The 25,475-nt window shown below is 36.6% G+C and overlaps 3 protein-coding genes and 1 non-coding gene across 7 annotated transcripts; 3 read left to right on the forward strand and 1 right to left on the reverse strand.

Moving 5' to 3' along the window:
- Positions 1 to 2,730: 2,730 nt before the first annotated feature.
- On the forward strand, positions 2,731 to 12,918 carry LOC131147613 (DNA-directed RNA polymerase II subunit RPB7). Of its 4 annotated transcripts, none has more exons than XM_058097115.1 (8): positions 2,753 to 3,089; positions 3,472 to 3,693; positions 4,486 to 4,728; positions 4,867 to 5,032; positions 5,146 to 5,196; positions 6,849 to 6,914; positions 7,003 to 7,071; positions 12,650 to 12,918. In XM_058097115.1, the coding sequence occupies exons 3-8, from the start codon at positions 4,613 to 4,615 to the stop codon at positions 12,713 to 12,715; spliced, it is 534 nt and encodes a 177-aa protein (XP_057953098.1). In that variant the 5' UTR covers positions 2,753 to 3,089; positions 3,472 to 3,693; positions 4,486 to 4,612; the 3' UTR covers positions 12,716 to 12,918. The 4 variants fall into 4 exon arrangements, with proteins under 4 accessions (XP_057953101.1, XP_057953100.1, XP_057953098.1 ...); XM_058097116.1 differs by having other exon boundaries at positions 4,586 to 4,728; XM_058097118.1 differs by lacking the exon at positions 3,472 to 3,693 and having other exon boundaries at positions 2,731 to 3,089.
- A 1,289-nt stretch (positions 12,919 to 14,207) lies between these two features.
- Positions 14,208 to 16,584, forward strand: LOC131147614 (pentatricopeptide repeat-containing protein CRR2, chloroplastic-like). Its single transcript, XM_058097119.1, has one exon. The coding sequence runs from the start codon at positions 14,441 to 14,443 to the stop codon at positions 16,427 to 16,429; it is 1,989 nt and encodes a 662-aa protein (XP_057953102.1). The 5' UTR covers positions 14,208 to 14,440; the 3' UTR covers positions 16,430 to 16,584.
- A 2,202-nt stretch (positions 16,585 to 18,786) lies between these two features.
- LOC131147615 (uncharacterized) lies at positions 18,787 to 24,423 on the reverse strand. Its single transcript, XM_058097120.1, has 15 exons — positions 24,161 to 24,423; positions 23,984 to 24,071; positions 23,861 to 23,907; positions 23,641 to 23,730; positions 23,477 to 23,530; positions 23,108 to 23,185; positions 22,926 to 22,994; positions 22,678 to 22,833; positions 22,463 to 22,589; positions 21,260 to 21,306; positions 20,814 to 20,903; positions 20,444 to 20,548; positions 19,411 to 19,593; positions 19,129 to 19,238; positions 18,787 to 19,005 (listed from the first exon to the last, which is right to left on the reverse strand). The coding sequence occupies exons 1-15, from the start codon at positions 24,368 to 24,370 to the stop codon at positions 18,924 to 18,926; spliced, it is 1,536 nt and encodes a 511-aa protein (XP_057953103.1). The 5' UTR covers positions 24,371 to 24,423; the 3' UTR covers positions 18,787 to 18,923.
- A 21-nt stretch (positions 24,424 to 24,444) lies between these two features.
- Positions 24,445 to 24,518, forward strand: TRNAV-CAC (transfer RNA valine (anticodon CAC)). Its single transcript has one exon. It is a non-coding gene; the product is annotated as a tRNA-Val (tRNA).
- The last annotated feature ends 957 nt before the right edge of the window (positions 24,519 to 25,475 follow it).

Consider the following 25,475-nt stretch of genomic DNA (forward strand, 5'->3'; position numbering starts at 1 on the left):
TGGCGTTGGCCTTCATCTTGGAGTAGCAGAGAAAAAGCCTTGTTAATGGTAGGAAGGGGATCCATCATTAATAGTTGTCCTCGTATAGCTAAAAAACAATCGTTTAATCCCATAAGAAATTGAATAGTTTAGTTGAATTGCTCACGATTGAATATGTTATGTAGTGCTCCACAGGAACATGATAGTGAACAAGAGTAGTGAGGTGGAGGACGGTAAGACTGAAGCTCATCCGAGAGAGTCTTCAATTGAGTATAGTACTGAGGGATGGATAATTGCCCTCAAGAAAGGTCTGAAATTGATTTCTTCAACTGATAAACACGTGGTGCACTGCTTCTTGAAAATCGTTGTTACAGATCAAACCATATATCTCTCGCATTATTAGAAAAAAGAACACTAGATGCAATGTCCTTAGAAAGTGAATTTATGATCCATGCAAGAACCATTGAACTGCATCGCCCCCACGCGAACCGAAGAGGATCATTGATAGCAGGTTGTGGAAGAGAACCATCAATGAAAGGAAGCTTGTTCTGGGCATTAAAAGAGGTAATCATCGAACGATTCCATGTATGATAATTTGTTTTAGTGAGTGTTGTGGTGACGAGCAACACCAGGGCTATCTCCGTGATGCAAAAAATAAAGATTGACAAAGTCATCCACCGTAGATGAATTTAAGGAAGTGGAAGAAGAAGATGATGAGTTTGTGGAAGCCATGAGATCTTCAAGAAAGCTTCAAGAAGAATAATGCAGAAGGAATGTGGAAGAAATTTAAATCTGCTCTAATACCATGTTGAAATTGCAACAATATGCAAAAATTTTCATTAATACAAAGAAAAAGATTACAAGGGTATATGTATACAATAAAACATAAGTGAACTTAACAACTCAATAATCAAAGCTTAACAACAACTAACTGAACTGAAGAATAAAATTATAACTGTAAGTTGATAATTTTTCTGTGCAGGTGAATTATTCTGCTGTTGTTCTGTTATGGGCTGCTGCTGCTATTGCTGTGAGCTACCTACTCTCTCTGCTGTGAAGTGCCGAGGCTGAGAGCTGTGTTGCTGTAACTACTCTCTACTATGAAATGCTCTCTCTGCTATGAAGTGCTGAATAAGAAGCCGCAGCAAGTATATTGTAATAGATCTCCCTCACGCGACTTAGCCACTCAGCTACTCAGGTTTCTCCTGATCGGCGCTCTAGCAGAAGCCGGCGCTCACAGCAGCGAGGATCGGCGTAGCCGGTGCTCCAACAAAGGTGTTTTTTTTTTTTAAATATTATTTTATATAAAATGTTTAATTTTTTTAAAAAATAAATAAATTATATTGTTTATGATTCATTTATTAAACGGAAGGACTTAAGTTTACATACTAGTGACCCGTTAATAAACGAGTCAATCCAAATTCGATCCCGTTTGATGCTAACTGCCCACTCGTTTAATTTGTTTCTATATTAGACACGGACGGACAATATCGGACGCGCGCGAACACGATCGAGGAGTTTTTTCCTAATTTATCTTTTTAAAAAAATATATATTAAATAGTACATTTCTTGGAAAAATAATTTCCAGAATAACCCTGACGTAATCTCGCTACTTGGGGTAGCAAGATTTAAGCACGTGTTATTTCGGGAATTATTTTCCCAAAAAAGATTTTATTTAATATATTTTAAAAAAATAATAAATTAAAAAATAAATTCTTTTGCGTAATAAATCGAGAAATAAATTCTTCCCATACTTCATCATTATTCTTATTTGCTCTTTCATAATATATAATGATTATAAGATAATTCAAATATTAAGATAATGATTATAAGATAATTAAAATATTAAGATGAATTATAACAATACAAAATTAAAAACAATATATTATTTTAATATGAAACTGAATATAAATACAATCTTATTATTAATAAAAAAAAAGTGCCTAGAAAAATCATATTTGGAATTTACTATTTCATTAAATATTATCATTAAAATATATAATATAAATAATATTTTGGTGTAGCTTTTTTATGTGTTTTACTAAAATTAATTGTCATCTATATGTAGTTCAATGATTAGTTTTAACAATAATATCACAATTTAGCACATTATCTTATATTATTTGTTCAACATAATTGACAACTATTGATAACTTCATATGAATAATATAATATTTATAAAAATTGCATGTTGTATGAAAAATTTTAATAATATTATGAACATGTACATATGATATAAATTTATTTACGATTGAAAAATAATAACTTACTTATAATATATGTAAACAAAAATGTAACATGATATATATATTTTTATAATTTTAATAAATATTAATTAAAATTAATTCTATGATTCTCATGGAGAAAAATTATATTGTATATTATATATTTATTAAATTTTAAAAACAATGCTAACTATTTTTATCCATGGCTGATTGTTGGGATAATAAATTCTTCTAATAGAATTCTCATAATGACATGTGGCAAATCTCACTACCATAAAATAATATATTTTCGGATTTACTACGCAGAAGAATTTATTTATTGATTTATTATTTAAAAAATATATATTAAAAGAATTTATTTTTTTATTTATTATGCAAAAAAATTTATTTTTTGATTTATTATTTTTAAAAATATATATGTATTAAATAATATATTTTTTGAGAAAATAATTTTCGAAATTACATATGGAAATTAGGTAAGAGAATTATTTTTCCAATATATATATTTAAAAAAAAAAAAAAGGATAAATGGGAAAAAAACTCCACGATCGAGACACGTCTTCCTTAACTCGAAAAACGCTGCGTTGCTTGCTCTGAAAGGGCAGACGAACAAAATGCGGAGGGCAGAGCTTCGTTGGTAGGGCACTCGCGACCCTTCTCGGCGTACGCCCAGCCTTCGAACCTCTCTCACGGCATCCTACCCTTCTTTGCCGGACGTCGTAGTGTTTATTGACGACGATCTGGGCTGGTTTAATCGCTGCACGTCTCGTAGCTTCGTCGATATATCAGCCTTCATTGACCGAAGCCTCTTCTCTACCAGTCTGCCGAAGGGTCGAAGACTTGAGGTCTCTTCTCCCACCAAAGTTAGGCTCTTTTTAACTCAACGTGAGTCCTCCCGTCCTCCTCCCCTCACTCTTCTCCATCTCGCTTCTTTTTCACCTGTTCTCAGGATATGATTTACCTATTGAAATGCCCTAAGCACAAAAAAGTTGGTGTTTCAGTGTTTGAATGGCTAAATACAAAATTGATGTTAATGTTAAGTTGATGAATGGATCATAATTGAGTTTGAATGAGTGTCGTTAATGATTATAGTATTCATAATTGAGCATGAACTATGTCTATTTCCTCAATATTTTTCATTTATTAAGAAGGAAAAAATATATCTATTGTGACAGCCGTGTCTGCCACTAGCTTTTCCCTCCTAAAACCCTTGCACTTCTGTGCTAGTGCTGGTTGATTGGTACTTTGATGGGGTTTGTTGTTTCAGGTTACAACTTTCAAACCCAATCTTTTCCCTTTTGAGCCCTAGCCTCGCGCAGCTCACGGCCTTCGCCTTCCCTCTCCTCCTCTCCGCATCACAGTCACAGCCTTCATCCTCATCCCTCATTCCTCAAGCCTTACGGATGCTTTCATCTTGCAAGAAGCCTCGGAGACCCAACACTTGACTGCGCCACTAGCTCCTTCCCCAGAACGCACTGCACTTCCACAGGTATTGCACTGCCTCCCGCTCTGCTGGTTATTTGGCTTTGAACCTTCCATGAACACATCCTTCCGAGTATGACAGTCATTATCATGCTTCTTCACGATCAAGTTCCGCAAACACTAACCTTCTTTGCATTTACCACTGAATCCGAAACTTCAATGTATCTTTGCCAACTCTCCCCATTCAAGCCTTCTGGATCCTGATGTAAAAACAGAATTGCCCTTGCCAGTCCAATGCAATCCTAGTTCCATGAAACTGCCAATACAGGATTTCACCAAACTTCTTATATTGAATGAACTGCTCTAATCTTGAAAAAATTGTGGAAAAGCAATTGCACACCCATCCTGCACCTGACGCTGTGATCCTAATCCACCTGCTCCTATATGTTGTGCTTTCTCCTCCGATTGAACAAAACACCCTTCCCCAATCTATTCCATACACAGATTGAAAGTCTTCATTTCAATCCACAGATTGGAGAGAATTTTCCTCCTCTCTAACTTTGATAACATCGATAGAAAAGAAGAGAAAAAACCAAGCAAGACAGTGAACGCAAGAATGAGATAGGCATAGTAATGAATCTTGGAGTTCCCTTTCTCATGCCTAGTTGGGTTTTTAGCAATAGCATCTTTTTTTAGCAATTGCCAAAGTTTTATCCTCATGAATTTTCTCTGCATTCTTCACTTTTGACAAGCAAAAGTTGATTCACTTTACTAAGTTTTATCAATATGAATTTTCTTTAGTTGATCTCATGATGCTTGATAATCAACTGAGACGTGTGTCATTGATGTTGCATTCTAGTGGGTGAATTTTTGAATGAAGAGGAATCACCAATCGTGTAGAAGTTTTATTTAGTGATCAGTTAACTACAAAAGTGAACTCTTTGTTCTGTATGGCATAGAGGGAATAAGGAAATCAGTTTCATAAGATGTTCTTCCACATAGTTTTGGAACGAAACATGCAGCTCCACCCGCGCCACTTTGGTCGGAATCTTAAAGAAAAGCTTGTATCCAAGCTTGTCAAAGATGTTGAAGGCACTTGCAGGTTTGTTTCCCTGGAAATTGTAGCTTTCCAACATTTTAATATCTCCCCTTTAGTTTTTGGGCAGTGGAAGAGCGTCGAATTCCGTTTGTTAAAGGTTGATTGGAGAGACAACTGGGAATTTGTTGTTTTCTCTTACAGTGGTAGACATGGGTTTGTGGTGGCAGTAACGGGTATTGAGAATGTTGGCAAAGGGCTGATTCGAGATGGGACAGGGTTCGTGACTTTCCCCATAAAGTACCAGTGCGTTGTGTTCAGACCATTTAAAGGGGAGATCTTGGAAGCCGTTGTTACCATGGTTAACAAGGTGTATACACGCTTTGTCTTGTTATAAATTAATTCCTTTCTTAAGAATGATGTGTAATTGATCATTTTTTTGACAATGCGATGAGTTTGTAATCACAATGTAATTCATTGCAGATGGGGTTCTTCGCTGAAGCTGGGCCTGTTCAAATTTTTGTATCAAACCATGTAAGATTCTCTCTCTCTCTCTCTCTCTCTCTCTCTCTCTCAGACAGAAAAAGACACTTTTTAACATTTTTCTCACATTCTTTTGGTAAATAGCATTTTGTTGGATTTATCTTTTAATTCTCTTAAATTTTATTTGTCAGATTGAGCTATGAACTCCCCCTTGCCCCCCTTCTTTTTCATCTATTGATGGCTGGCTTTCTCCTTCCCATTCTTTGTTCTCTGTGCCTGCAACCTAATTATAACTTATTATTCATAAAGAGTATATACCTTTCCTTTTCTTCTCCATTTGGTTGCAAAGAAAATGCAGGAAACAAGAATAGAAATTTAATATTTGAATATTTGACTTTAAGTATTATGGACTAGATGACAATTGAATCTTCATCAAACAGGGCGATATACAACTGTTTATTTTTATTTTTAAATAGAAAGGGCCATATGTGACTGTTAGAAGTTATATGCGACTGTTAGAAGTTGAAAGGGACTGTCAAGTTGAGACTTGAGTGGGGTTTATTTTTTTGAGACCCAAATATGAGCCTATTGGGTTTATACTTTTGTTAATCTTATTTTCATTTTCTTGGACTTTTGCTTTAGCATTTAATTTTTTTAATATTAAATATCAGAGTAAATTCTGCTGCGGTTATCTAAGTTTTGATGCATCCATGCTAATGAGTACCGTTTATAAAAATACAGGAGTTGAGGTTAAATGAGTAGGATTTTTGTCTTTAACGTGAATACAATGAGATGATATAATAGAGGTCATGAATAGGGATATAAGTGAGTCAAGCATACTTGCAAGCTACTAGGGTTCGACTCAACTGGTATCTACTTGAGTTTGAGTCAAGCTCAAGTTGCTTGAGTAGTTTAATGAGTCAAGTTTGAGTTTTGTATTGCTACTCGTGAGCTTAATCAAGCCAAATCAAGCTTAATCAAGCCTAATCGAGCTTAATTGAGTTTTTGTAATTTTATTATTATTTTTATTATATAAGTCATATAATATATATTTTATACATGTTTTTAATATTATATGTACATTATATTATTTTTTATTGATTTATAATCAAGTTGAGCTTAATGGAGTCAAGTTCGAGTTTTAAGAACTTGCAGCTAAGTCGAGTTCAAGTTCACAATTTTTACTTAATCAAATTTGAGTCAAGCTTCAACCTAAATATTTCGAGTCAAGTCGAGTTCGAGTATCCCATTGTGTCGACTCAATTCATCTCGAAATACACCCTTTGTCACGAAGATGAACTCTAAAAAGAGCACAAAATAAACTTCTTGTTGTACAACAATGCTACCTCTAATGTGCGAATCTATATAATGCTAATTACGGTCCTATAGCTTCACCATTATTAGAGAAAAAAATATTTCTTGGAGAGATGCATTGTAACTCATGAAATTAATTTTTTAGTAGTGCTTGGAATGTTAGTGCCTGATTCTGCATTAGTTTGTGATTTACCTTCTCATTTTATTATTGTGGAGGTAAGTTGCACGGCAACAATCAAGCTTTGTGTTGTCTAATATCTAGTCAGTTTTCATAACTTGTCAAATTAATGCCATTATTTTTTGAAAGAATTATTTAAATGTTGTCGGTGTGAATTTATCTGCTCCTTTTTGCTGTGTGTGTTTTCTAACTTTTAGTTCTCGTGTTTCAGTTGATACCAGATGATATGGAGTTCCAGTCTGGGGATATGCCAAATTATACAACTTCAGATAATTCAGTAAACTTCAGTTAACTTGTATCACAATGCAAAACATTTCCTATTTTCAGTTGCAAATGCTGAAATTGAACTGTCTGGCTCCTTTCAGGTTAAGATTCAAAAGGACAGTGAGGTGCGGCTAAAGATAATTGGGACTCGAGTTGATGCTACAGAAATTGTATGCCTGGATCTCTATCTTCTCTTTCATATTCAAGTAGCTTTCTGAGTTCCTGGTAGTAGCCATAAGTTGAAGCTTACTGATTTCTTTGAAAAATTTCTGTTAGATTAAAATTTAGAATTCAAATAATTAACAATTTAGCGTCAGCCTAGATCTTCAATTAAAACACTAAAATAGTTCACTTGTAACAATTATGCTACTGCATTTGCTTGTGATCTTGCTCCATCATGTTATAGGACATATATTCTTGCCTAAATAATGAAGAAAATAGCAGTCATGTAGTGTTCTAGTTGAATATAGAGGCTTCAAATGCCTTGGAGAATTGTCACCGTCTAGGAAATGGCAGAAAACTCTATCTGCGATTCACAATGATTGTCATTTTCTTAGTCCTCTTTTGTTGTTGTTGTTTTATATTTTATTTTATTGTGTGTTAGATATATATATGTATGTGTGTGTGTGTGTATTTTATAGTTAAGCCTTGGCCTCTTAGGGAATGAGGAAATACCCTAGGCTAGAGCTACAAGGATTGCCATTTTTCCTTGGGCCTTTTGGTCTTTTGTAATAGTTCCCCTTGCCCCCCCTAATGCTTTTAGCCTATGGAGAGCCATTAAGCTGTTACATCCAAAAAGGTCTGGTGTCATATATGAGTGCTTCTCAGACCCGATATGGGAAAAAAATAAAAATGGCAGCATGGGGCACAAAGCTTCCGTGTATGTGGGGTTGGGGGAACGTGTGGATCACAATAGGTCTATAGTATGCAACCTTACCTTGCATTTTTTTAAGAGGCTATTTTTACACCTCAAACCCGTGGCATCTAGGTCACAAGGAGGTGCAACATTTGGTGTTGATTACCTCCCACCTCCCCTTCACCTTTAATGGGATAAGTAGGATGGGTAATATGATATGATATCATACGCTTCTTCGTATCATGTTTGTGTGCCATATGTGAAAAGGATAACGTATCCCCATCCCACTCCTTATCCCATATAAAATGGAATAAATTGTTATTTTGTGTTGCACCAGACACATAATAGGATTGCATGCGGCTACCATGCAAAATGAACATGTTATAAAACCGTCATCAGTTATCCCCTCTAAAGCAGTGACACTTCATCAAGGGGGAAATGTTAGTGTCTGACACATTCAAACACTGACATGACACTTCTATGCGTATGGGGATGCTTATTTCTATTTCTGGAGATACGTTGACAGGGGCGAATTTGAAGTGTTAGGCACTTGCATGGCACAAAAGGTAATATTATAATGAAAATAAAAATAAAATCTCAAAGCCTATATTGTTTTCTAAATTTTTGATTTCTTACCCTGCGTTTGGGAGTATGAAATTTAAAATATTGAATTTGGATTTGTGTGGATTTGAATAAACTCTAGTATAAAATTTTATTTAGTTTATTCTAAAAGCACACATTTAAATCTTGTTTCTCAGCTCTCATTGGATTTGCGCTCAATTGTGTTTCTCTGTAAAATGTCGAGGGATGTGAAGCACACATTGGTGGTTGAGAGGAAGATCTTCGATCTGGTACTTGAAGAGGGGAACACTGATTTCCTCAAAATCACAGACTACTGCAGGGGTAGAAGGATCTCCATTTTCTTGGTGCTGGAAGAGTTTAGTAGTTCCTCAAAGCTTGGGAAGATTTATGGTCATTGAGAAGAGACAGAGCTTGGCGATTTTGTGGTTTTGTCAAACGAGGAACAAGGACAGAACCTTGAACTCAAATAAACATGGCAAATACCTTGTCCTAATGGAGATCAACAACAGTGGCTAGAGAACCCTAACATTCCCAGAGGGCTATGACTCAAAAGGTTGGATAAGGACCTCATCTACGAAAGTCAAGCTGGGTTGCCAACTGTTTCCCATCACCAAGTGGATGCCCAAGGCCACTGTGAATGGTTAGTCGACTTTGGTCGTCGAACAGATGGAGAAGAAGAAGGCAGCCTTCCCCATCGAAGTGACACCAACCTCACCCAGCCAGTTTTTTGGTGCCCCTGCCCTCACTGTGGCAAACCTCCAAGTTTACTCTGAGCAGTGTATTGATGCTAGACTCACAGGGTTGGGGAAGACAGGTGAATTCACACACTCTTGCAAATGTCATTGAGAAGAGTAGAGACTAGCAATGCTCCTGATGGACTTTTTTGAATTTCCTCCAATTGGTTTAGACATGCCCAAATATTTTGCTTTGTGGATTTTGGAGTGGGCCCTAACTTGGGCCAAGTTGACACACACAATATATTTTTTTTCCCAGGCCTATTAACCTCACTGGACAACTTAAAGCCTCAGCCCAACTCTTTTACTTCCTTTGGGCTCCTTGAAGGACCAAGTGATGCTGTGGAGAAAATTGCCCACTTCGGGGAGGTTGCTCCTTTGCAGGACTACCCTGGTTGACAGCAGCAACTTGTGAGGAAGAGGATGTTTGGAATCCCTTAAATATTTGGCTGCTTTTGAATGGCCTGGACCTGGACAGCATCCACTTTAAGAATCAGCCAATCAGGTATTTGATTGGGTTCTCTGGAAGATGAAGATGGTTACCAAAGCAGCGGTTGTGTCTTCTGAAGGGTTTGAAGGCAAATTCATGAAATTATTTGAGGATATTGAAGGGATGAGAAGAGAGGAGGTGCGTTATAATTTCAAAAAACCCTTGGGTTGTAATAGAAAGTTGGATACTAACAGGGAGTTAAAACAATTGGAATGCTTTTAGTAAACTATGGAAATTGGGAGGATATTCAGATGTGTTAGACATGCAGCAACTGGAGTCCTGTATTAAATCATGCTAGAAACTCATATCTTGGAATGTGGGGGGACTCAATGTCAAATCTAGGAGTGTAATCTAGTCCTTTCCCAAGGATTGGAGGGGGGTTATTCTTGTCTTGTGGAAGCATAGTGTTGTGGAATTGTTGGATCACTCCATTAATTCCTTCTCAATCTCTTGTTTGTTTAAGAATTTGGATGATAACTTTTGGTGGATTCTCGAAGGAGTTTATGGTCTAGGTGGCTCTGAATATCTTTTTTGGAATGAGTTCTTGAGGTTAAGAGTAGGTGGGATGTTGCTTGGATCATTTGAGGAGATTTCAACATGGTAGCATATTCTCATGAAAGAAGTGAAGGCAACTCTAAGAACAGTTGCATGAGAGAGTTTCTAGACTTTATCAATGTGAATGCCTCATTGATCTTTCGTTTGTTGAAGGCAATTTCACGTGGTCAAACTCTAGGGGTCGCTTCCTTTCTTAGGATTGTTAGGTTCTTAATTTATGTGATTGTGAAATTCGCTTCCCTAAATTGACTTAGAGCCTACTTCTTAGGCCCATCTTAGACCACTTCCCCATGCTCCTCGACACAGGTGGAGTTAACTAGGGGCAAACCCCTTTTGCTTCAAAAACATGTGGCTTAAGCATGATGGTTTTAGGGAGTTAGTTAAACTTTGGCGGTCTTCTCTTCATGTCATAATGTCACGATCCCATATCAGATGTGTACTAGGAAGATCTTTGGCTTATAAGGATAGTTTGGGCTCCAACTATATGAGGTGCCTTTTATAGGACAAACTTGTGAGGCCAGTAGGCCAAAGTGGGCAATAACTCCTAGAGTTGGGCCAAAGACCATTACATTTGGTATTAGAGCCACCCTAGGGGTACTATCATGTGGATTTATCCTACAAAAAGGTGTAAGCGACTTTGACGAAGGTGTCAGAAATCGGACTGGAAAGCATGTTATGATCCCACATCGGATGCGTACTAGGGAGATCTTGGGCTTATGAGGATGGTTTAAGCTCCAACTATGTGAGGTGCCTTTTATAAGACAAACCTGTGAGGCCACTGAGCCAAAGCGGACAGGAGTTAAGCCCAAGACCGTTACACATGGGGAAGGCTAGATATGTATTTTTTGATAATAAAAGATATATTAAGAAAGAGAATGTACAATTAGAGCGAGGATACTAAATCCTCAGAAAGAGAGAAGAAAAATAAATTAATAAAGAACAAAAAGGAAATAAAAAATAAAATAAAACTAAAAATATGAAATTAACTAAGAAAACCACTCGTTAATCCCTGCCTATCATAGTTCACCGAACACTTCAAATTGGCTAATTCCTTTTGACCCCTCTTTGCATTAGAACCACCATCAAGCAATGCAAATAGGTTTGCATCATCAAGCCCAAATAGGTTTGCGTCATCAAGTCGACAAGCCTAACTTCATTTCCTTCACGATCAGCCAACATGTGGCTCAAGCTATCCAGCAAATTCTGAATTTGATTGTCTTTATCAATAGATACTTGAATTGGAGTGGGTAGAATACCATATTTTACCTCCGGTTCTTCTATAGAAACATCATCCTAAAAAATATTGATTCCATCTAAGGAAAAGCTAGAGTAGAAGTACCTTTAGAAATGTTCATGCAAAAAGGGCTATGACCCTCGATGGGCTGAGAATTTCCATTCGTTTGTCAACTATCACCTTCATGTATGTCAAGCCTCTCCCCATTTGGTGCATTACCATTATCACCAACATTATGATAACTTCATTAGAAATTAAAGTTGATGCTAATTTAGAAGTAGGTTTGAGAAATTTAGTGGAGATTTTTATTTATTTTTTTGAAAGAGAGAATGTTGGACTTTGGAAGAGAGAGGGCTGTTGGCAGCTGGGGATATTGAATTGATGAAGACTGAAGAGAGAATGTCAAATTGAGAAATTCTTGAGCTGTAAATCCGAAAATAAAAAATGATAGAACTTCTGGGCTGTGCTGCACTGCCCTAAATTTGGGCAAGCATGCAATTTGGATTTAGAGAGAGAGATAACTACCTGGAGGCCAAGGGCTGAGACATGCAGCAGTGTGTCAAACAACACTTGTGTGCTGGGAGAGGAGAGGCAGAGAGCAGGGTGATGAGGCGATTGAACTCAGACCTAAGTCCTAAGAAGGCTATCAAACCCGATGTTTAGAATGGCATGTTTGAACCTATTTTGGTCCAATGTTTTCTGGGTCTGTCAGTTTGCACATTGCAGGTTTTAGCTGGTTTTTCCTGGCTCCGACCATGGTCAATTTATTTCTCCCGACCTAGTCTGGTCCAGTTTCAGAAAAATAATAAAAAGAAAATGATAACCTCTTGTTGCCTTAGGCTCACTAAAAATAAAACTCCATTACAAAGGAATTTCTGGTTAATTTAGGAATGTTTTTGGTTTCCATTCTTGGTTTTATCCACCTCGAAATGGTAAAAATAACAAGCGGCTGGACTTTTGAAGCAAGCCCACCCAGGAGCCTAGTTTGGGTGGTGCAACTGTTGCCGCATGTTTTTTTTGAAGTGCTCCTATTTTTATTCATGTCAATGCTGTCATGGTTGAAAACAAACATATAGCAAGATTATGGAAATTTTGATTTTGGTTGGTACAACACTTTATTTTTGTGACTGGAAGTTGAATTTTAGTGCATTGGATTGATGGATTCCTAGAATTTTGATCAGACTATCCTGAGTGGACTCATCTTTGCCAGCTTCTTCTACTTTCTGTTTTTCACAATCTGAATTTGGAAATTATCTGTTCAATCCTCCTTGTAATAATTTTGGCCCTTTTTCTGCAGTTCTGCATTGGTACCATAAAAGATGATTTCTTGGGAGTGATCAATGATCCGGATGCAGCATCTTAGTAGAAGTGATTCTTCGTGACATAGTGTTACAATCAGGTTGTGTAGTTTATAGTTATAATCCGAACTAATGTTTCAAAATGTATTTTCCATAAAGTGAATGAATTGAAATTGTATGGATGATTATGTAGATCTATAGGTACTGTAATTTTGAGCATTCAAAATCAACGAGCCTCAGAGAATCGGAAGGACTTTGAGGGGCCCAATGATCATTTGCAAGCTTGTGAGAGGACATAGAATTTTTAGTGCACTACAAGAGGGCAATTCTCGCAGAAGATTGCCTCTCAGAAAGTCTATCTTTTATTTTTATTTTTATTTTTTCAAAATCTGCTTTTGTTTTTTATCTCAAAATCTCCAAAAAAAAAAAAAAAAAGAAAAACAAAACAAAAGGTCGGGTGTTATATATATGCACACTTTTGAGAAAGGTTTACCCTTCTTCGAGGATGAAGTTGAAAATTTAAATTCAAAATTGTGGATTTCCGCAGATTTAGTGTGGACTTGTGCTCAATTTTGGTAAAAATTAAAATTTAAGACTCAAAATTAATATTTCAAGTACAACATTTGTGGAATAATGGTTTAAACATTAAGGTGACGCTAATGCATGATGAGTGGTAGGTTGGATAAATAAGATTCATGATATTTTTTGTATAAATTAATTTAAAAATAGAGTTATTGAAAATTTGAACGAAAAATAGATAATATATTTGATTATCAATAGAAATTGGTCATTTCTTGACCTTATTTAGAAGAATCAACACCGAATTTCAAATTTAAGAAGTCGAATTTATTCAGAAGGTTGAATTTTTCTTAAAAAAAATTTCTATTAACTAAAAAAGAGAATACTATTTTTAACTCTTCTCTTATTCCATTTCCTTGCAATCTTCTTCCCAAGTTTTTTGAATTCCTCTACCATGTAAAATCTAAACTCTAAATAGTGAGATGTTCTCATGTCCTTGGAGGATAATTTTTTTATGAGAAAATTTGATATCATCCCATTAAGATGGAATATTAAAAAATAGACACCCTTTCAAAAAGAAGTAAGAATAGACAATACATTAGTAGTGGCTATATATTTATTTCTAAAAATAAAATATGATAATTTTTTTTACAAAAAAACAAATAATTACTAAAAAGGAATAAATACATGTTCCTTAAAATTTTATTAAATTAAAAAAATAATAACTGGTTATAAAACTATGTAGCTCCTTAGTCCTCTCCTTAATTTTTATTTTTAAAAATTTTATTTATTTATTTTTAAAACCGTGATATTTAATTGGCCACATTAATTTCTTTAATATTTTAATTCTAAATCCTCAAAAATAGAATTAAAAATTTTGGAGGACAAAGATGGCATTTCTGCTTTAATAAGTGTATTCTAATTAAAATAATACAAATTAGAATGACAAATTTTTTTTGGTTAAAAATATTTCGATATCTAAACATGCCATTCTTGATAATTAATTAATTAATTACCACAGCTTCGTCGGAAGATATTTGTCATACGGCCGGCGTGGCACAGTAGCTGTATCGAACATAGACTGCATCATAAATCTATCCGTTATGCAATCTTAACCCACTAGAAAACACCATTGGAGATGTTTCCGAAGCTTCGTTGTGTTGGAAGGCATCAAACCAAGCGAAATGCCATCTCACGATCTAACAAGAACGCAGTCGGATTGCAGAGCTAGCAGTTCGTTGAGTTTTTAAAGACCCAGAAAAAAAATTGTGATGTGGGCGTTTCGGAGTCCCCAAAGCCTCCCGCATCCTCCCCACCGCCAACCACATGTCTCTCCAAAACTACACAGCTCCGTCGCCTTCCGCCTTTCTACAACCTCTCTTGCCGCCGCCGCCCTCACCGCTACAGCCCCCACCATCACCATCAATGATAATAATTCGTTAATTCAGTCTCTGTGCAAACAAGGCAACTTCAAAGGAGCCCTTCAACTCCTCTCTCGCGAGCCCAAACCAACCCAACACACCTTCGAGCTCTTAATCCTCTCTTGCATACATCGGAACTCTCTCTCCGACGGCTTAACCGTTCACCGTCGCCTTCTCGATTATGGGTTCGATCAAGACCCATTTTTGGTCACCAAACTCATCAACATGTATTCGGAATTGGATTCCATTGATAGTGCGCGCAAGGTGTTCGACAGAACTCGTAAGAGAACTATTTTTGTATGGAATGCGCTCTTCAGAGCTCTGAGCTTGGCAGGTCATGGTGAAGATGCATTGAGGCTGTACCGTCGGATGAATAAAATTGGAATTCCCTCTGATCGGTTCACTTATACGTATCTTCTTAAGGCTTGTGTTGCCTCAAAGTCTTCGAGATCATTCCTTCGGAAGGGAAAGGAAATTCATGCACATATTTTGCGACATGGGTTTGAAGCATGCGTGCATATTATGACTACATTGGTGGATATGTATGCGAGATTCAGGTGTGTCTCATATGCCAGTTGTGTATTTGATGATATGCCTGTGAAAAATGTGGTTTCATGGAGTGCCATGATTGCTTGCTACGCAATGAATGGAAAGCCGTTTGAAGCATTGGAACTTTTTCGTGAAATGGTGTTTGAGACTCATGATTCATTTCCAAATTCAGTGACAATGGTTAGTGTGCTTCAAGCATGTGCAGCTCTTGCTGCTTTAGAACAAGGGAGGCTGATACATGGTTATATTCTGAGAAGGGGCCTTGATACTATCCTGCCAGTTCTCAGCACGCTTGTGACAATGTATGCAAGATGTGGTAAACTTGAACTGGGGCATCGTATTTTTGATCGAATGGATAAGAGGGATGTAATTTCTTGGAATTCTTTGATGTCAAGTTATGGAATTCATGGATTTGGGGAGAAAGCAATTGAAATTTTTAAGGATATGATCAACCATGGAGTTTCACCGAGTCCTGTATCATTTGTTTGTGTGTTGGGAGCTTGCAGTCATGCAGGGCTTGTTGAGGAAGGGAAGTTTTTGTTCGGGTCCATGGTCAAAGAGCATGGAATTAATCCTGGTGTGGAGCACTATGCCTGCATGGTAGATCTTCTTGGTCGCGCCAATTGTTTAGATGAAGCAGCCAAGATTATAGAGGACATGCAGATTGAACCAGGGCCTAAGGTTTGGGGTTCTCTCCTTGGTTCATGCAGGATTCATGGCAATGTTGAGCTTGGAGAGAGAGCAAGCCAAAGGCTCTTTCAGCTTGAGCCCAGAAATGCTGGGAATTATGCGCTTCTAGCTGATATTTATGCAGCAGCTGAGATGTGGGATGAGGTAAAAAGAGTGAAAAAGCTTGTAGAAGCTCAGGGGCTGCAGAAAGTCTCTGGTTGCAGCTGGATCGAAGTTAAAAGGAAAATGTACTCATTCGTGTCGGTTGATGCGTTCAACCCACAGATTGGACAGCTCCATGCCTTCTTAATTAAACTGTCTGCAGAGATGAAAGAGGCAGGATATGCCCCAGATACCAAATTTGTTCGTTATGACCTTGATACAGAGAACAGAGAGAAAATTGTTTTGGGTCACAGCGAAAAATTAGCAGTTGCATTTGGTCTCATCAACACTAGTAATGGGGAGACCATCCGGATCACGAAGAACTTGAGATTATGTGAAGACTGCCATTCCGTTACCAAGTTCATTTCCCAGTTTGCAAACAGAGAGATTCTCGTTCGGGATGTGAATCGTTTTCACCACTTCCGGGATGGGAATTGTTCATGCGGGGATTATTGGTAGTTGTACGCTGTAAATTGATCATTTTTCCCCTAACTGTAAGAAAGGCAGCCCTCTTGATACTTCATATCCGATCTTTTAGATGGACAGTGCAGGTGTCCATTTTTTTCACTGTTCAATAAAAATTGTGTCCGCCTTTACGAGCATTGGTCTATAAATGATCTTATTATTCTGTATCCAGTGTCCTTTTGATCACATAAAAAGGTCACCCCATCTGTAAGATGGTAATAAACAGAATGGGAGAGAGAATTCAGTGAGAGATAGAGAAAGGAGAGAAGAAACAAGAAGGGAAAGTAACAGGAGAGAAGAGAAGATAGAAGAGAGGAGAGAGTTCATAAACTGAACAGGGAGAAAGAGAGAGAGACAGAGGAGAACAGAACAGAAAATAGAATAGAGAAAAAAAAACACAGGGAAGAAGGAAAAGGTAGAAGATGGGAGGAGGAAGAAAAGGAGAACAAAGGGAAGCGAGGGCTGCACAAATTGCAATTTTAATTCAAATCTAATGACTGATCACTGTCTAATACATTACAAACAAAGCACTTGTATACCCAAGATTACAATTAAAACAAATATTACATGATAGACTCAAATAAAACAAATGAGTGCAAATAACCCCTAATTACCTGAAATAACTAAAATAACCATATACTAACAAAACTTCTAAAATACCTAGAGTTGCTAATTTAAACAAATTCCCAAATTTTTGAATATTCAAGTAAAGTATGGTCATGTAGAATAAATTGTGAAAGGTTCTCTCCATCGAACTCCCCTTGTTAGAGAAAACTCGACTTCAAGTTTTACAATGGCACAACTCGTAAGTCACATTGTCCATTCTCAACTAACATGCAAATCTCAACAAGAAATTATTGTAATTTTCCACAAAGTTCCCACTCCTAATAAAGCCAATAAGTGGAGAATTATCACACTTTGGGATGATTCAAGGCCTGAGGCCTGTGTCATGAACTTATGACAAAACCCAATAATTTCATCGTCTAAAAAACACTAACCCTATGTTTAGGAGAGACCTAAATTTAAATTTGTGAATTTAAAAAAAAATTAATGCAAAATTGTATTGATTTTTATCCAAGTCCAACCAAATTCAAATTCAAATTCAAAGTCCCAACTCCCAAAGGCCGCATTATTTTGAATTAAATTCGTTATTTTAGCTGAATTTTAATGCCTACTCCCTTGGACAGGTGTATGGCTTGAACTTTTTGTTTCATTGCATTTGCTTGCTTTTCAAGGATGACGCTATTTGTTCTACTAAGGAGGTTTCATTTTCACAGAGTATGTTCAATGCCAACAATAAATCAAGTTCACTTGCAATCTCTTTTTTCTATTATCATACTTGTAGCCTATAATAACACTTTCTGGTTCATCCTTGACAGGCTATTTTGAAAATTTAGGTTCACTGCAATTTCCTCTTTTCTAATTGGCAGGTTGTTTTGAGATTGAAAGCTCATGTTGCCCAAAATAACAACTCTTTTTTCTTCAGATGGAAGATAATCCCATTATAATAGTAGGGGGAATTTTAGATATTAGCATGTTCCTTACACTCATAAGTTCGATCATGAGCTTATAAGATGCAAATCGTATCCTTACGTTTTTCTTAACTTTTTTCTAATATCCCGGTGTTTTCAAAATAAAGATCAAGAGAGAATAGTTGATTCATGAATTACCCTTTGAAAATGTAACCACCGGAGCAACGAATATCCTGACGACAAGGCATGGAAGCTCATGAATCATTTCCCGAGTTCATATCTTGTCAAGAACGAAAAATGCATATCCCAATTTGAATATCTTGAACTTCTAAGTAGCATTATCATTTTTTTAAAATTTTCTTTCAAAATTATTTATCACGCAATAAGCATTCGCAAAATCTCGTGAAGGAAACTAATTTACATAGTAAATCTCAAAATATTGCAACAAGGCGTCAAAAGGAATACTAACGGACCTTCAAAACTGAAATTAAAGTGAATGTCTAAGATCTTCTAGTACAAGTCAAAATTCTCAAAATCAAGCCAAAGTATCACAAAAATTGCAAAAAATGTCGTGGCTGAAATCAATTTCTTGCAATTCTAGAAAATGCATAAGAATTGCAAAAGTAAATTTTTTGGAAAGTTAAATGCAATGGTGTTATGCATTTAGTTCAAACCCATATAAATCCAAATAAGCTCTAAACTCTCAAATAGGTAAAAGTAAATTCTTTTTGAGTAAATTTCCCCAACTAAACAATGTCATCCATTTCACTAGCAAATAGAATAAAACCAAATGGTACCATTGCTCCAAATCACAGGCATTCATCGAGCAAAGAACGAATGACACTGCAAGTTGCAACTAATAAAAAATGATGTTAAGGATTTTAAAGCCTCTAAATTTAGTTTTTACTTTTCTTTTGTTTTTAAATAATAATCTATTTATACAATACATCGCACAATCCATCTGACCTTATGGGCCTCAAAATAAGTTTCTGTTTGAAGATTACTGCAAATGCTTTCTATGTTAATTGTAAAGCAACAAAGCCATCATGCTTCATTTTGATGAGACTGCTCTCAATGTTCCGGAGTACTGGTTTATATCTGCAAAATTTTAAAAGAACTCTTTAGGAGGGTTTCTCGCTCAAAAAAACTAAAAATAAAAGTAAAAACCCAAACTTTATAACAAAAAAAAATATATATGTAGAAGAAAGAATAAAATATTACATGCGTGCAAGACCATTGTATGCTTGTGTTGTTTGTTGAAGTTGTGCAGAAAGTTGCATGACCTGTGCAGATAGTGCCTCTGCTCTACTCTGCTCTTTTGCAAGTTGGCCCTGTATGGAGAAACCCACCCCCAAATGGGCTTATTTTAAAATTCTCGAACAAAGTATAAAATGTAAAAGGGGGTGATACCAGATTAGGGTTTTGCCTGCAAACTACATGGCAATTACATAGAAAATATGGGATACAAGAACAAAACGAAATACTTCATAGTCAACTATAAACCTTGAGGGAGGCAATTTCAGTAGGATATGGCGGGGAACCAATCTCATTTCTCCTATCTTCATTGTTTTCTGATAAGCCACGTAGAATCACCTTGTTGTCTACAGACAGACTGTTAGACTGTTCAGTTCTCAATTTATCTAGCATGCCACGGAGCTCTTCGTTTTGCTTAAGGCAGTCCTTCACCTACAGATACGTTTGTCAAGGCATCTTATAATTTTCAGGGAGGAAGGCGCAGGAAAAACTAAGAAACCATATGAATATATGCTAAATTGCTAATTACCAACAAAAATAATGTTAAGTCTCCCCAATTCTTCCCCCTTACCCCTCTACCGAAAAAAAATAAAAATAAAAATAAAAAATAAAAAGGAAACAAAAGGAGCAAAAAGGATATATATATGTATATTGCTCATCTAAAGACTGGATAAGGGTAACATAGATGAGTAGTAAAGGCTTAAGCCTGCCACTCCAAGGGTGATATATTGCCACAAAAGCACAATTTGATGTGACATATATATATTAAGAGTATGGGGACTGTTGTGCAGGTTCACAAATTCAAAATCAAGCTTCTTTCTCGAACTGCTTGTTCTCTTCAAAGACACCAAGGAATCAGCCCCATCGAAGCCTTCATACTTAATTTCTCTCCACTCAACCTATAGCAGACGTCTAACCTGAGTGATTGCCAGTCTTTTAAAAAGCCATGGGGTTCACAGATCTAGGGCAGATAATGAGTTTTACCCCATCTTTGTACATGCCTATTTGCTTTGAGGATTATTCAGTCCCACAATGTCCAACTACTCGGTCATTCCAAATATCCACAGTAAACTTCATAATGAATTCCAACTCGCACAGACAAACAGGGTACACATAAAGCAACTTCAGCAAACCCTTTAATAGTCAAATGATAAGTGAACTGATACATCATCATGAACACATATTGTTTAACCTAATCAGTTGAATAATTATTGATCACTTTTGACACTAGTGCATCACACTACCCATGTCACTAACCAGATTCCATTGCTTCAAGACATACCTGGTTCTCCCAGTGCTTCACTACACCAATTGCCTCTTGATAAGAGGATGAAAGATTAGAATTTTCCTCAAAAAGCTTTTCTATTTCTGAAGATTGGGAATCAACCTGCCAAAAAGATAAATAACCAATTCATCACCACACAGCTAAAAAAAAAAAAGGCAGCCTGGTGCACAAAGCTCCTGTGTGTGCAGGGTCCAGGGAAGGGGCGGACCACAATGGGTCTCTAGTACGCAGCCTTACCTTTCATTTTTGCAAGAGGCTGTTTCCATGCTTTGAACCCGTGACCTCTAGGTTACCAGACAGCTAATATACTAAAATTTACTAATTGAGTTACTAAAAATTAACAAAATAAGAAAGGCAATATGACTACCTCCATTAACAGTTTCTGTCTACTACTTTCCAATCTCTCGGCAGCTACAGCCGTATCATGCAACTGTTGCTCCAGTTTATCTTTGTCTTCCTGAAATAATAATAAATAAGTAAATAATAAAGAATGAATAATCATATTTGAAATACTAGCACTTCAGAAGCTTGTGCCAACACACTAATCAGAGATCAGTGCCACAGAAATGGCCACTGCAAGGTATAAAAATGAAGCAAACATTGTAGACATAACAGCGTTTACCATGACCTTGCTGGCACGCTGTAAGGAAACAATGGATGAATAAAAACAACCTACTTGTCTTTTTAACCCAAAAGTAGGCTGTTAATATTTTCATTATTTTGTCACATTTTTTATTAAGAGACTGCTATTCAATAATTAGAACAAACACAGATCCTAGATAATATACTGGAAAAAATGTTAATTTGCATTACCATGGAAAATGCTTTTTGAGGTGCTTTTTCTGAGACAACTGCTGTATCTGCAATGCACAAGCATGAGTTCCTAAAATCATATAAAGGATGCCATAATGGAAAAAAATAGCATAAGATCAGTCCCCAGAGTACTGAGTTAATAGTTTTAAAATTTGAAAAAAATAAAAAATTCAGAGAACAAAAGGGGGGAAGATATAAAGAGAAAGGAAACATCTAGAAGATAATGTGAAAACTCAATCACTGTCCATACAAACTTCCTGCTGGAAGTAAAACTCTTCCCAGTGAAACACACCCCCCTCTCCAAATTTGAGGTGCTTCTACATTATCAAATGAACAGTTTTTTCCAAGAAAGTACATCAATTAAATATTAAAAGGACAATTAAAGGTTAAAATGATGAAAAACAATTAATGATGCTATTTAACAAGAACATGTAAAGGAACAAGTAATATAAATGGAGAATATGCAATGGAGAACCAACTCAGACAGTTTACTCATGCAAAAAAAGAAATTCAACAGAGTAGTACTAATATGAGTGCCAATGGTTTTGACTAAAAGATAACACTAGGAGCACCATGGTTTTCAATAACAGAATGTGTTGGAATACTCGGAAAATAAGTAACAACCGCCATGTTTCCCTGTCAGGGAATAAAGACTATTTCAGAACTTCAAAGTTTCACATACTTTCCAAAACTGTGCATTTCACCCATTATAGTTCCCATATAATAAGTTAATATTTTCTAAATCCAAAAAAAAACACTGTTAACTTAACAACAGATACTTCAACTCCAATTTGATGTGCAAACATGCACAGGCACGAGCCCAATTTTATACTGACACAAGTAAACACACATTCACTTCAATTTCATAAACAGGTGCACATACACAAACATAAAGAGACAATCAATACATCAATGAATTGATAAGTACTTGCCTTCTGCATTTTTTTCTTGGTTAAAATAATTTATTTACCACAAATAGTGGAAACAAATTTTATTCCCATTTATTTTTGTTGAAACCATATTTAATTATGACTCATGACAGATGATTCAAATCCATATTTTGGGGGATGGTGATATGTAACCAACTGCGACATTATTATCAAAATAATTATCAAACGAACTAGGAAGGTCGTGTGACATATCATAAAAGAATAGCTGCTAGAAATTTCAAATTATTTTACTAGTATGGAAAATTAGAAATACCTGAGGCCCCTTTAGATGCGACAGCCAGTTTCTCTTCCAATTTCTGCTTCTCAGACATAAGTGTAGAAATCTGGGCTTGCTCCTCAGCCAATCGCTGCTGCTCTTGCTGCCTCATTTGCGACTCTTGCTATAAATTAATAAACCATAAGAAGTTGAGAACGAATATATGAGTGCCAGTAGGTAGAATCAGGAAATGCCAATAAACATATTCTTGCCTGTAACTCAGATTTTAACTTAGCTAACTCCTTTTCTATTGCTTGTAAGTGCTCTGGTGGATGTCCCATAGAGGTGAAGCCACCAAGTGGACTAACCACAGCTTGTTGCTGTATCGAATTAAGTTCAGCTCTCAGAGCTGCTGCATCTTCCTCAGCCTATTGCGATAGAACTAATAAGCAAAAGCAGCTTTGGCTCCTGCTTGCAAAAAATTAATGAGAAAAAAGGGAAAACAGAAAAACAACTTCACCCTGTATTGCTCTTCTTCTGCTTCCTTCAAACGTTTCTTAATTGTACGAATCTGGGCTGAAAGATCCTCCTACACTAAAATATCATAGTTCATAAATGAAACATAAAGGGTACTGTTTCAAAAATATTAGAAATACAGTAAGCCATCAGATGCTAATTGCTAGGGCATAGGATTGTGTGTACCCGTGCAACAACAGCTGCATCTTTTTCCATGGCAACATCCTTGAGCGCCTTTCTCAAGGATGGTATGGTGTTCTGTTCCTGCAATTCACAATGATGACAAAGAAGTGGTCGCCGCATTAAACTTGAAATCCAAGTTTAAGATATCAAACTCATCTGTGATATTCAATTTGATGAATGAAATCCATCGGGATGTAAGAATTTGATTCAAAACTCTATTCCATGGCTTACAAGTACTGACAGTTATCGCAATCTAATGATCAATCAAGCTTTCACCCAATAAAAAAAAAAGTGATAAATCATGCTAATAATCCGCCACTGTTTAATTATTCAGCAGCGTACGAGGACAAAGTTATTAATAGGACAATCTACCAGTTCAATTAGACGCTGCCGTTGCAAATTATTATCGGCTTCCTTCATTTGAAGCTGCATCAAATGATAACGATTTTTTCATCAAAATGAAGCATTGCCAAAAGCCTCCGTAGCTTACAATTTTACGGGGACAAACAATGATAATAATTTGACTATAAAAATACCTTCGAAATTAATGTCTCGTTTTCTTCTTCCAATTCTGCATTCTTCTTCTGTAAGTCTCTTAGCTGAGATACTAAACCGCTTACATCCGTCTGCATCATTGCTTACAAATATGATTACATTAATTCACAAAAAATAAATTGCAATTTAGAATCAAAGAAATAATTTGAGGACATTAAAAATGGAGGGGGAAAAACAGCAGATAAAGGATATAGACTCTACCTCTGAGATTCCACTTCCACTCTCTGATTTTTTCATCCCCAAAATATCTGCAAATCAAAAGAGATCGTCACGACAATAACAGCAATAACACAATAGCCACCGCATCATGGTAGAAAGAGAGACCACTAGGGCTCGAAATTTTGCTCAGATCTGGGCCTGAAGCAGCTTTGCTCAATCTTTCAGCCGCCCTCTTTTGCCGAATTTCTTCCAACTGAAAAAAATTGACGAATCAGCCAAAAAAAAAAAACCAAAATTTTGATGAACAACGAAGAAGGATGATAATGGTAATGGTATCCGTACCGTTCGTCGACCTAGGGATGCGTGATGGGTGTCCATGGCGGGAAGAGGACCAGCGAAGAGGATGAGAACTCCACCTGCAAGCCGCCCGAAAATTCTCCGCGAGGTTTTTCGAACGGGGCGGAGAGAAGTTGCCTGAAAATTTTGACGGTTACGCGAGGACGATGTCCTTCTGGGCCTTTGGGCTTCAAAAATAATTCGACCGAGGCCCATAAGACCATTTCTTTATTGGGAGCCAAACAAAAATACAGATTTGCTTCTTTTTTCAGGCAAGGAAGAGCAGCGTTGTCTGGGTGGTGTAGTTGGTCATCACGCTAGTCTCACACACTAGAGGCCCCCGGTTTGAACCCGGGCTCAGACATCTGATTGTTTTATATTTTACACCCATTTTATACTCCCATGAGCCCTTCACCTTTACCCATCATCAATTCCTTATCGTTGGTTTGATAAGTTGTTGAAGATTGAGTTGCAAACTTACAATCCTACAGTGGTAAAAAAGTTGCATGGGAATTTTATGCATCTAAACTACAAGAATAAATTGGCATAAGAGACAAAAAAGTTTTTATTACTGTGTTTCCAAACATTTAGTCCCCATAGCAAGAAACAAAAATTTATTGAGTGTTGAAGTGGGATGGAATAGTTATGTCAGCCTAGATAATAGATATAAGGATACGGACAATCATAAAAATCGCACACATCATATAAAGAGGGAGATAAGAGGAAGGTAAATGGAACTCGAAATTAGCCCTGCCTAACTTGGCGATGTTTAACTTGTGCCTCGTTTGAGCAACCCTCCACTTGGCCACCAAGGCGACTAAAAGACCTTCTACGTGCCTAGGCAATCTCTATTACTCGATGACTATACGACCTTTGTCGTATAATTCTATTTTTGTCTTTTTAACCGCCAGCTATTCAAGTGACATTTGGTAAAGTCTTTGCAATGCAATGGTTGAATTTCTAAGATTTTTCACATCATTGTGCTCCATTTAAACCCTCTTCTTCTTCTTCTTCTTCCTCTTCTTCTCTCTTTTCATAGTTTGAGTTTCCTCTAAATATTAATGTTCCCATTATTTTAGGCTTTGCCTTTAGCTTTCATTGTAGGCAATCAATTCTCCCTTTCTCAATTTTTTCCTGAATCCAATTGCAATCGCCTACACGTAGGCTAGAAGTAACTAGAAGTTACATTAGGGCTTTCTTTGAATCTCTCCTCCAAGGGGAGAGGTTGCTCCTTGGCAATTGGTTGCTCTTCCCAAGGTGATGTTGTCGCAGGAGCTTTGGGGATTATCCTCATTGATTTCTAATGAGATTTCACTTCTAT

Source organism: Malania oleifera, chromosome 2 (assembly GCF_029873635.1).
Source record: "Malania oleifera isolate guangnan ecotype guangnan chromosome 2, ASM2987363v1, whole genome shotgun sequence".
NCBI lineage: Eukaryota > Viridiplantae > Streptophyta > Magnoliopsida > Santalales > Ximeniaceae > Malania > Malania oleifera.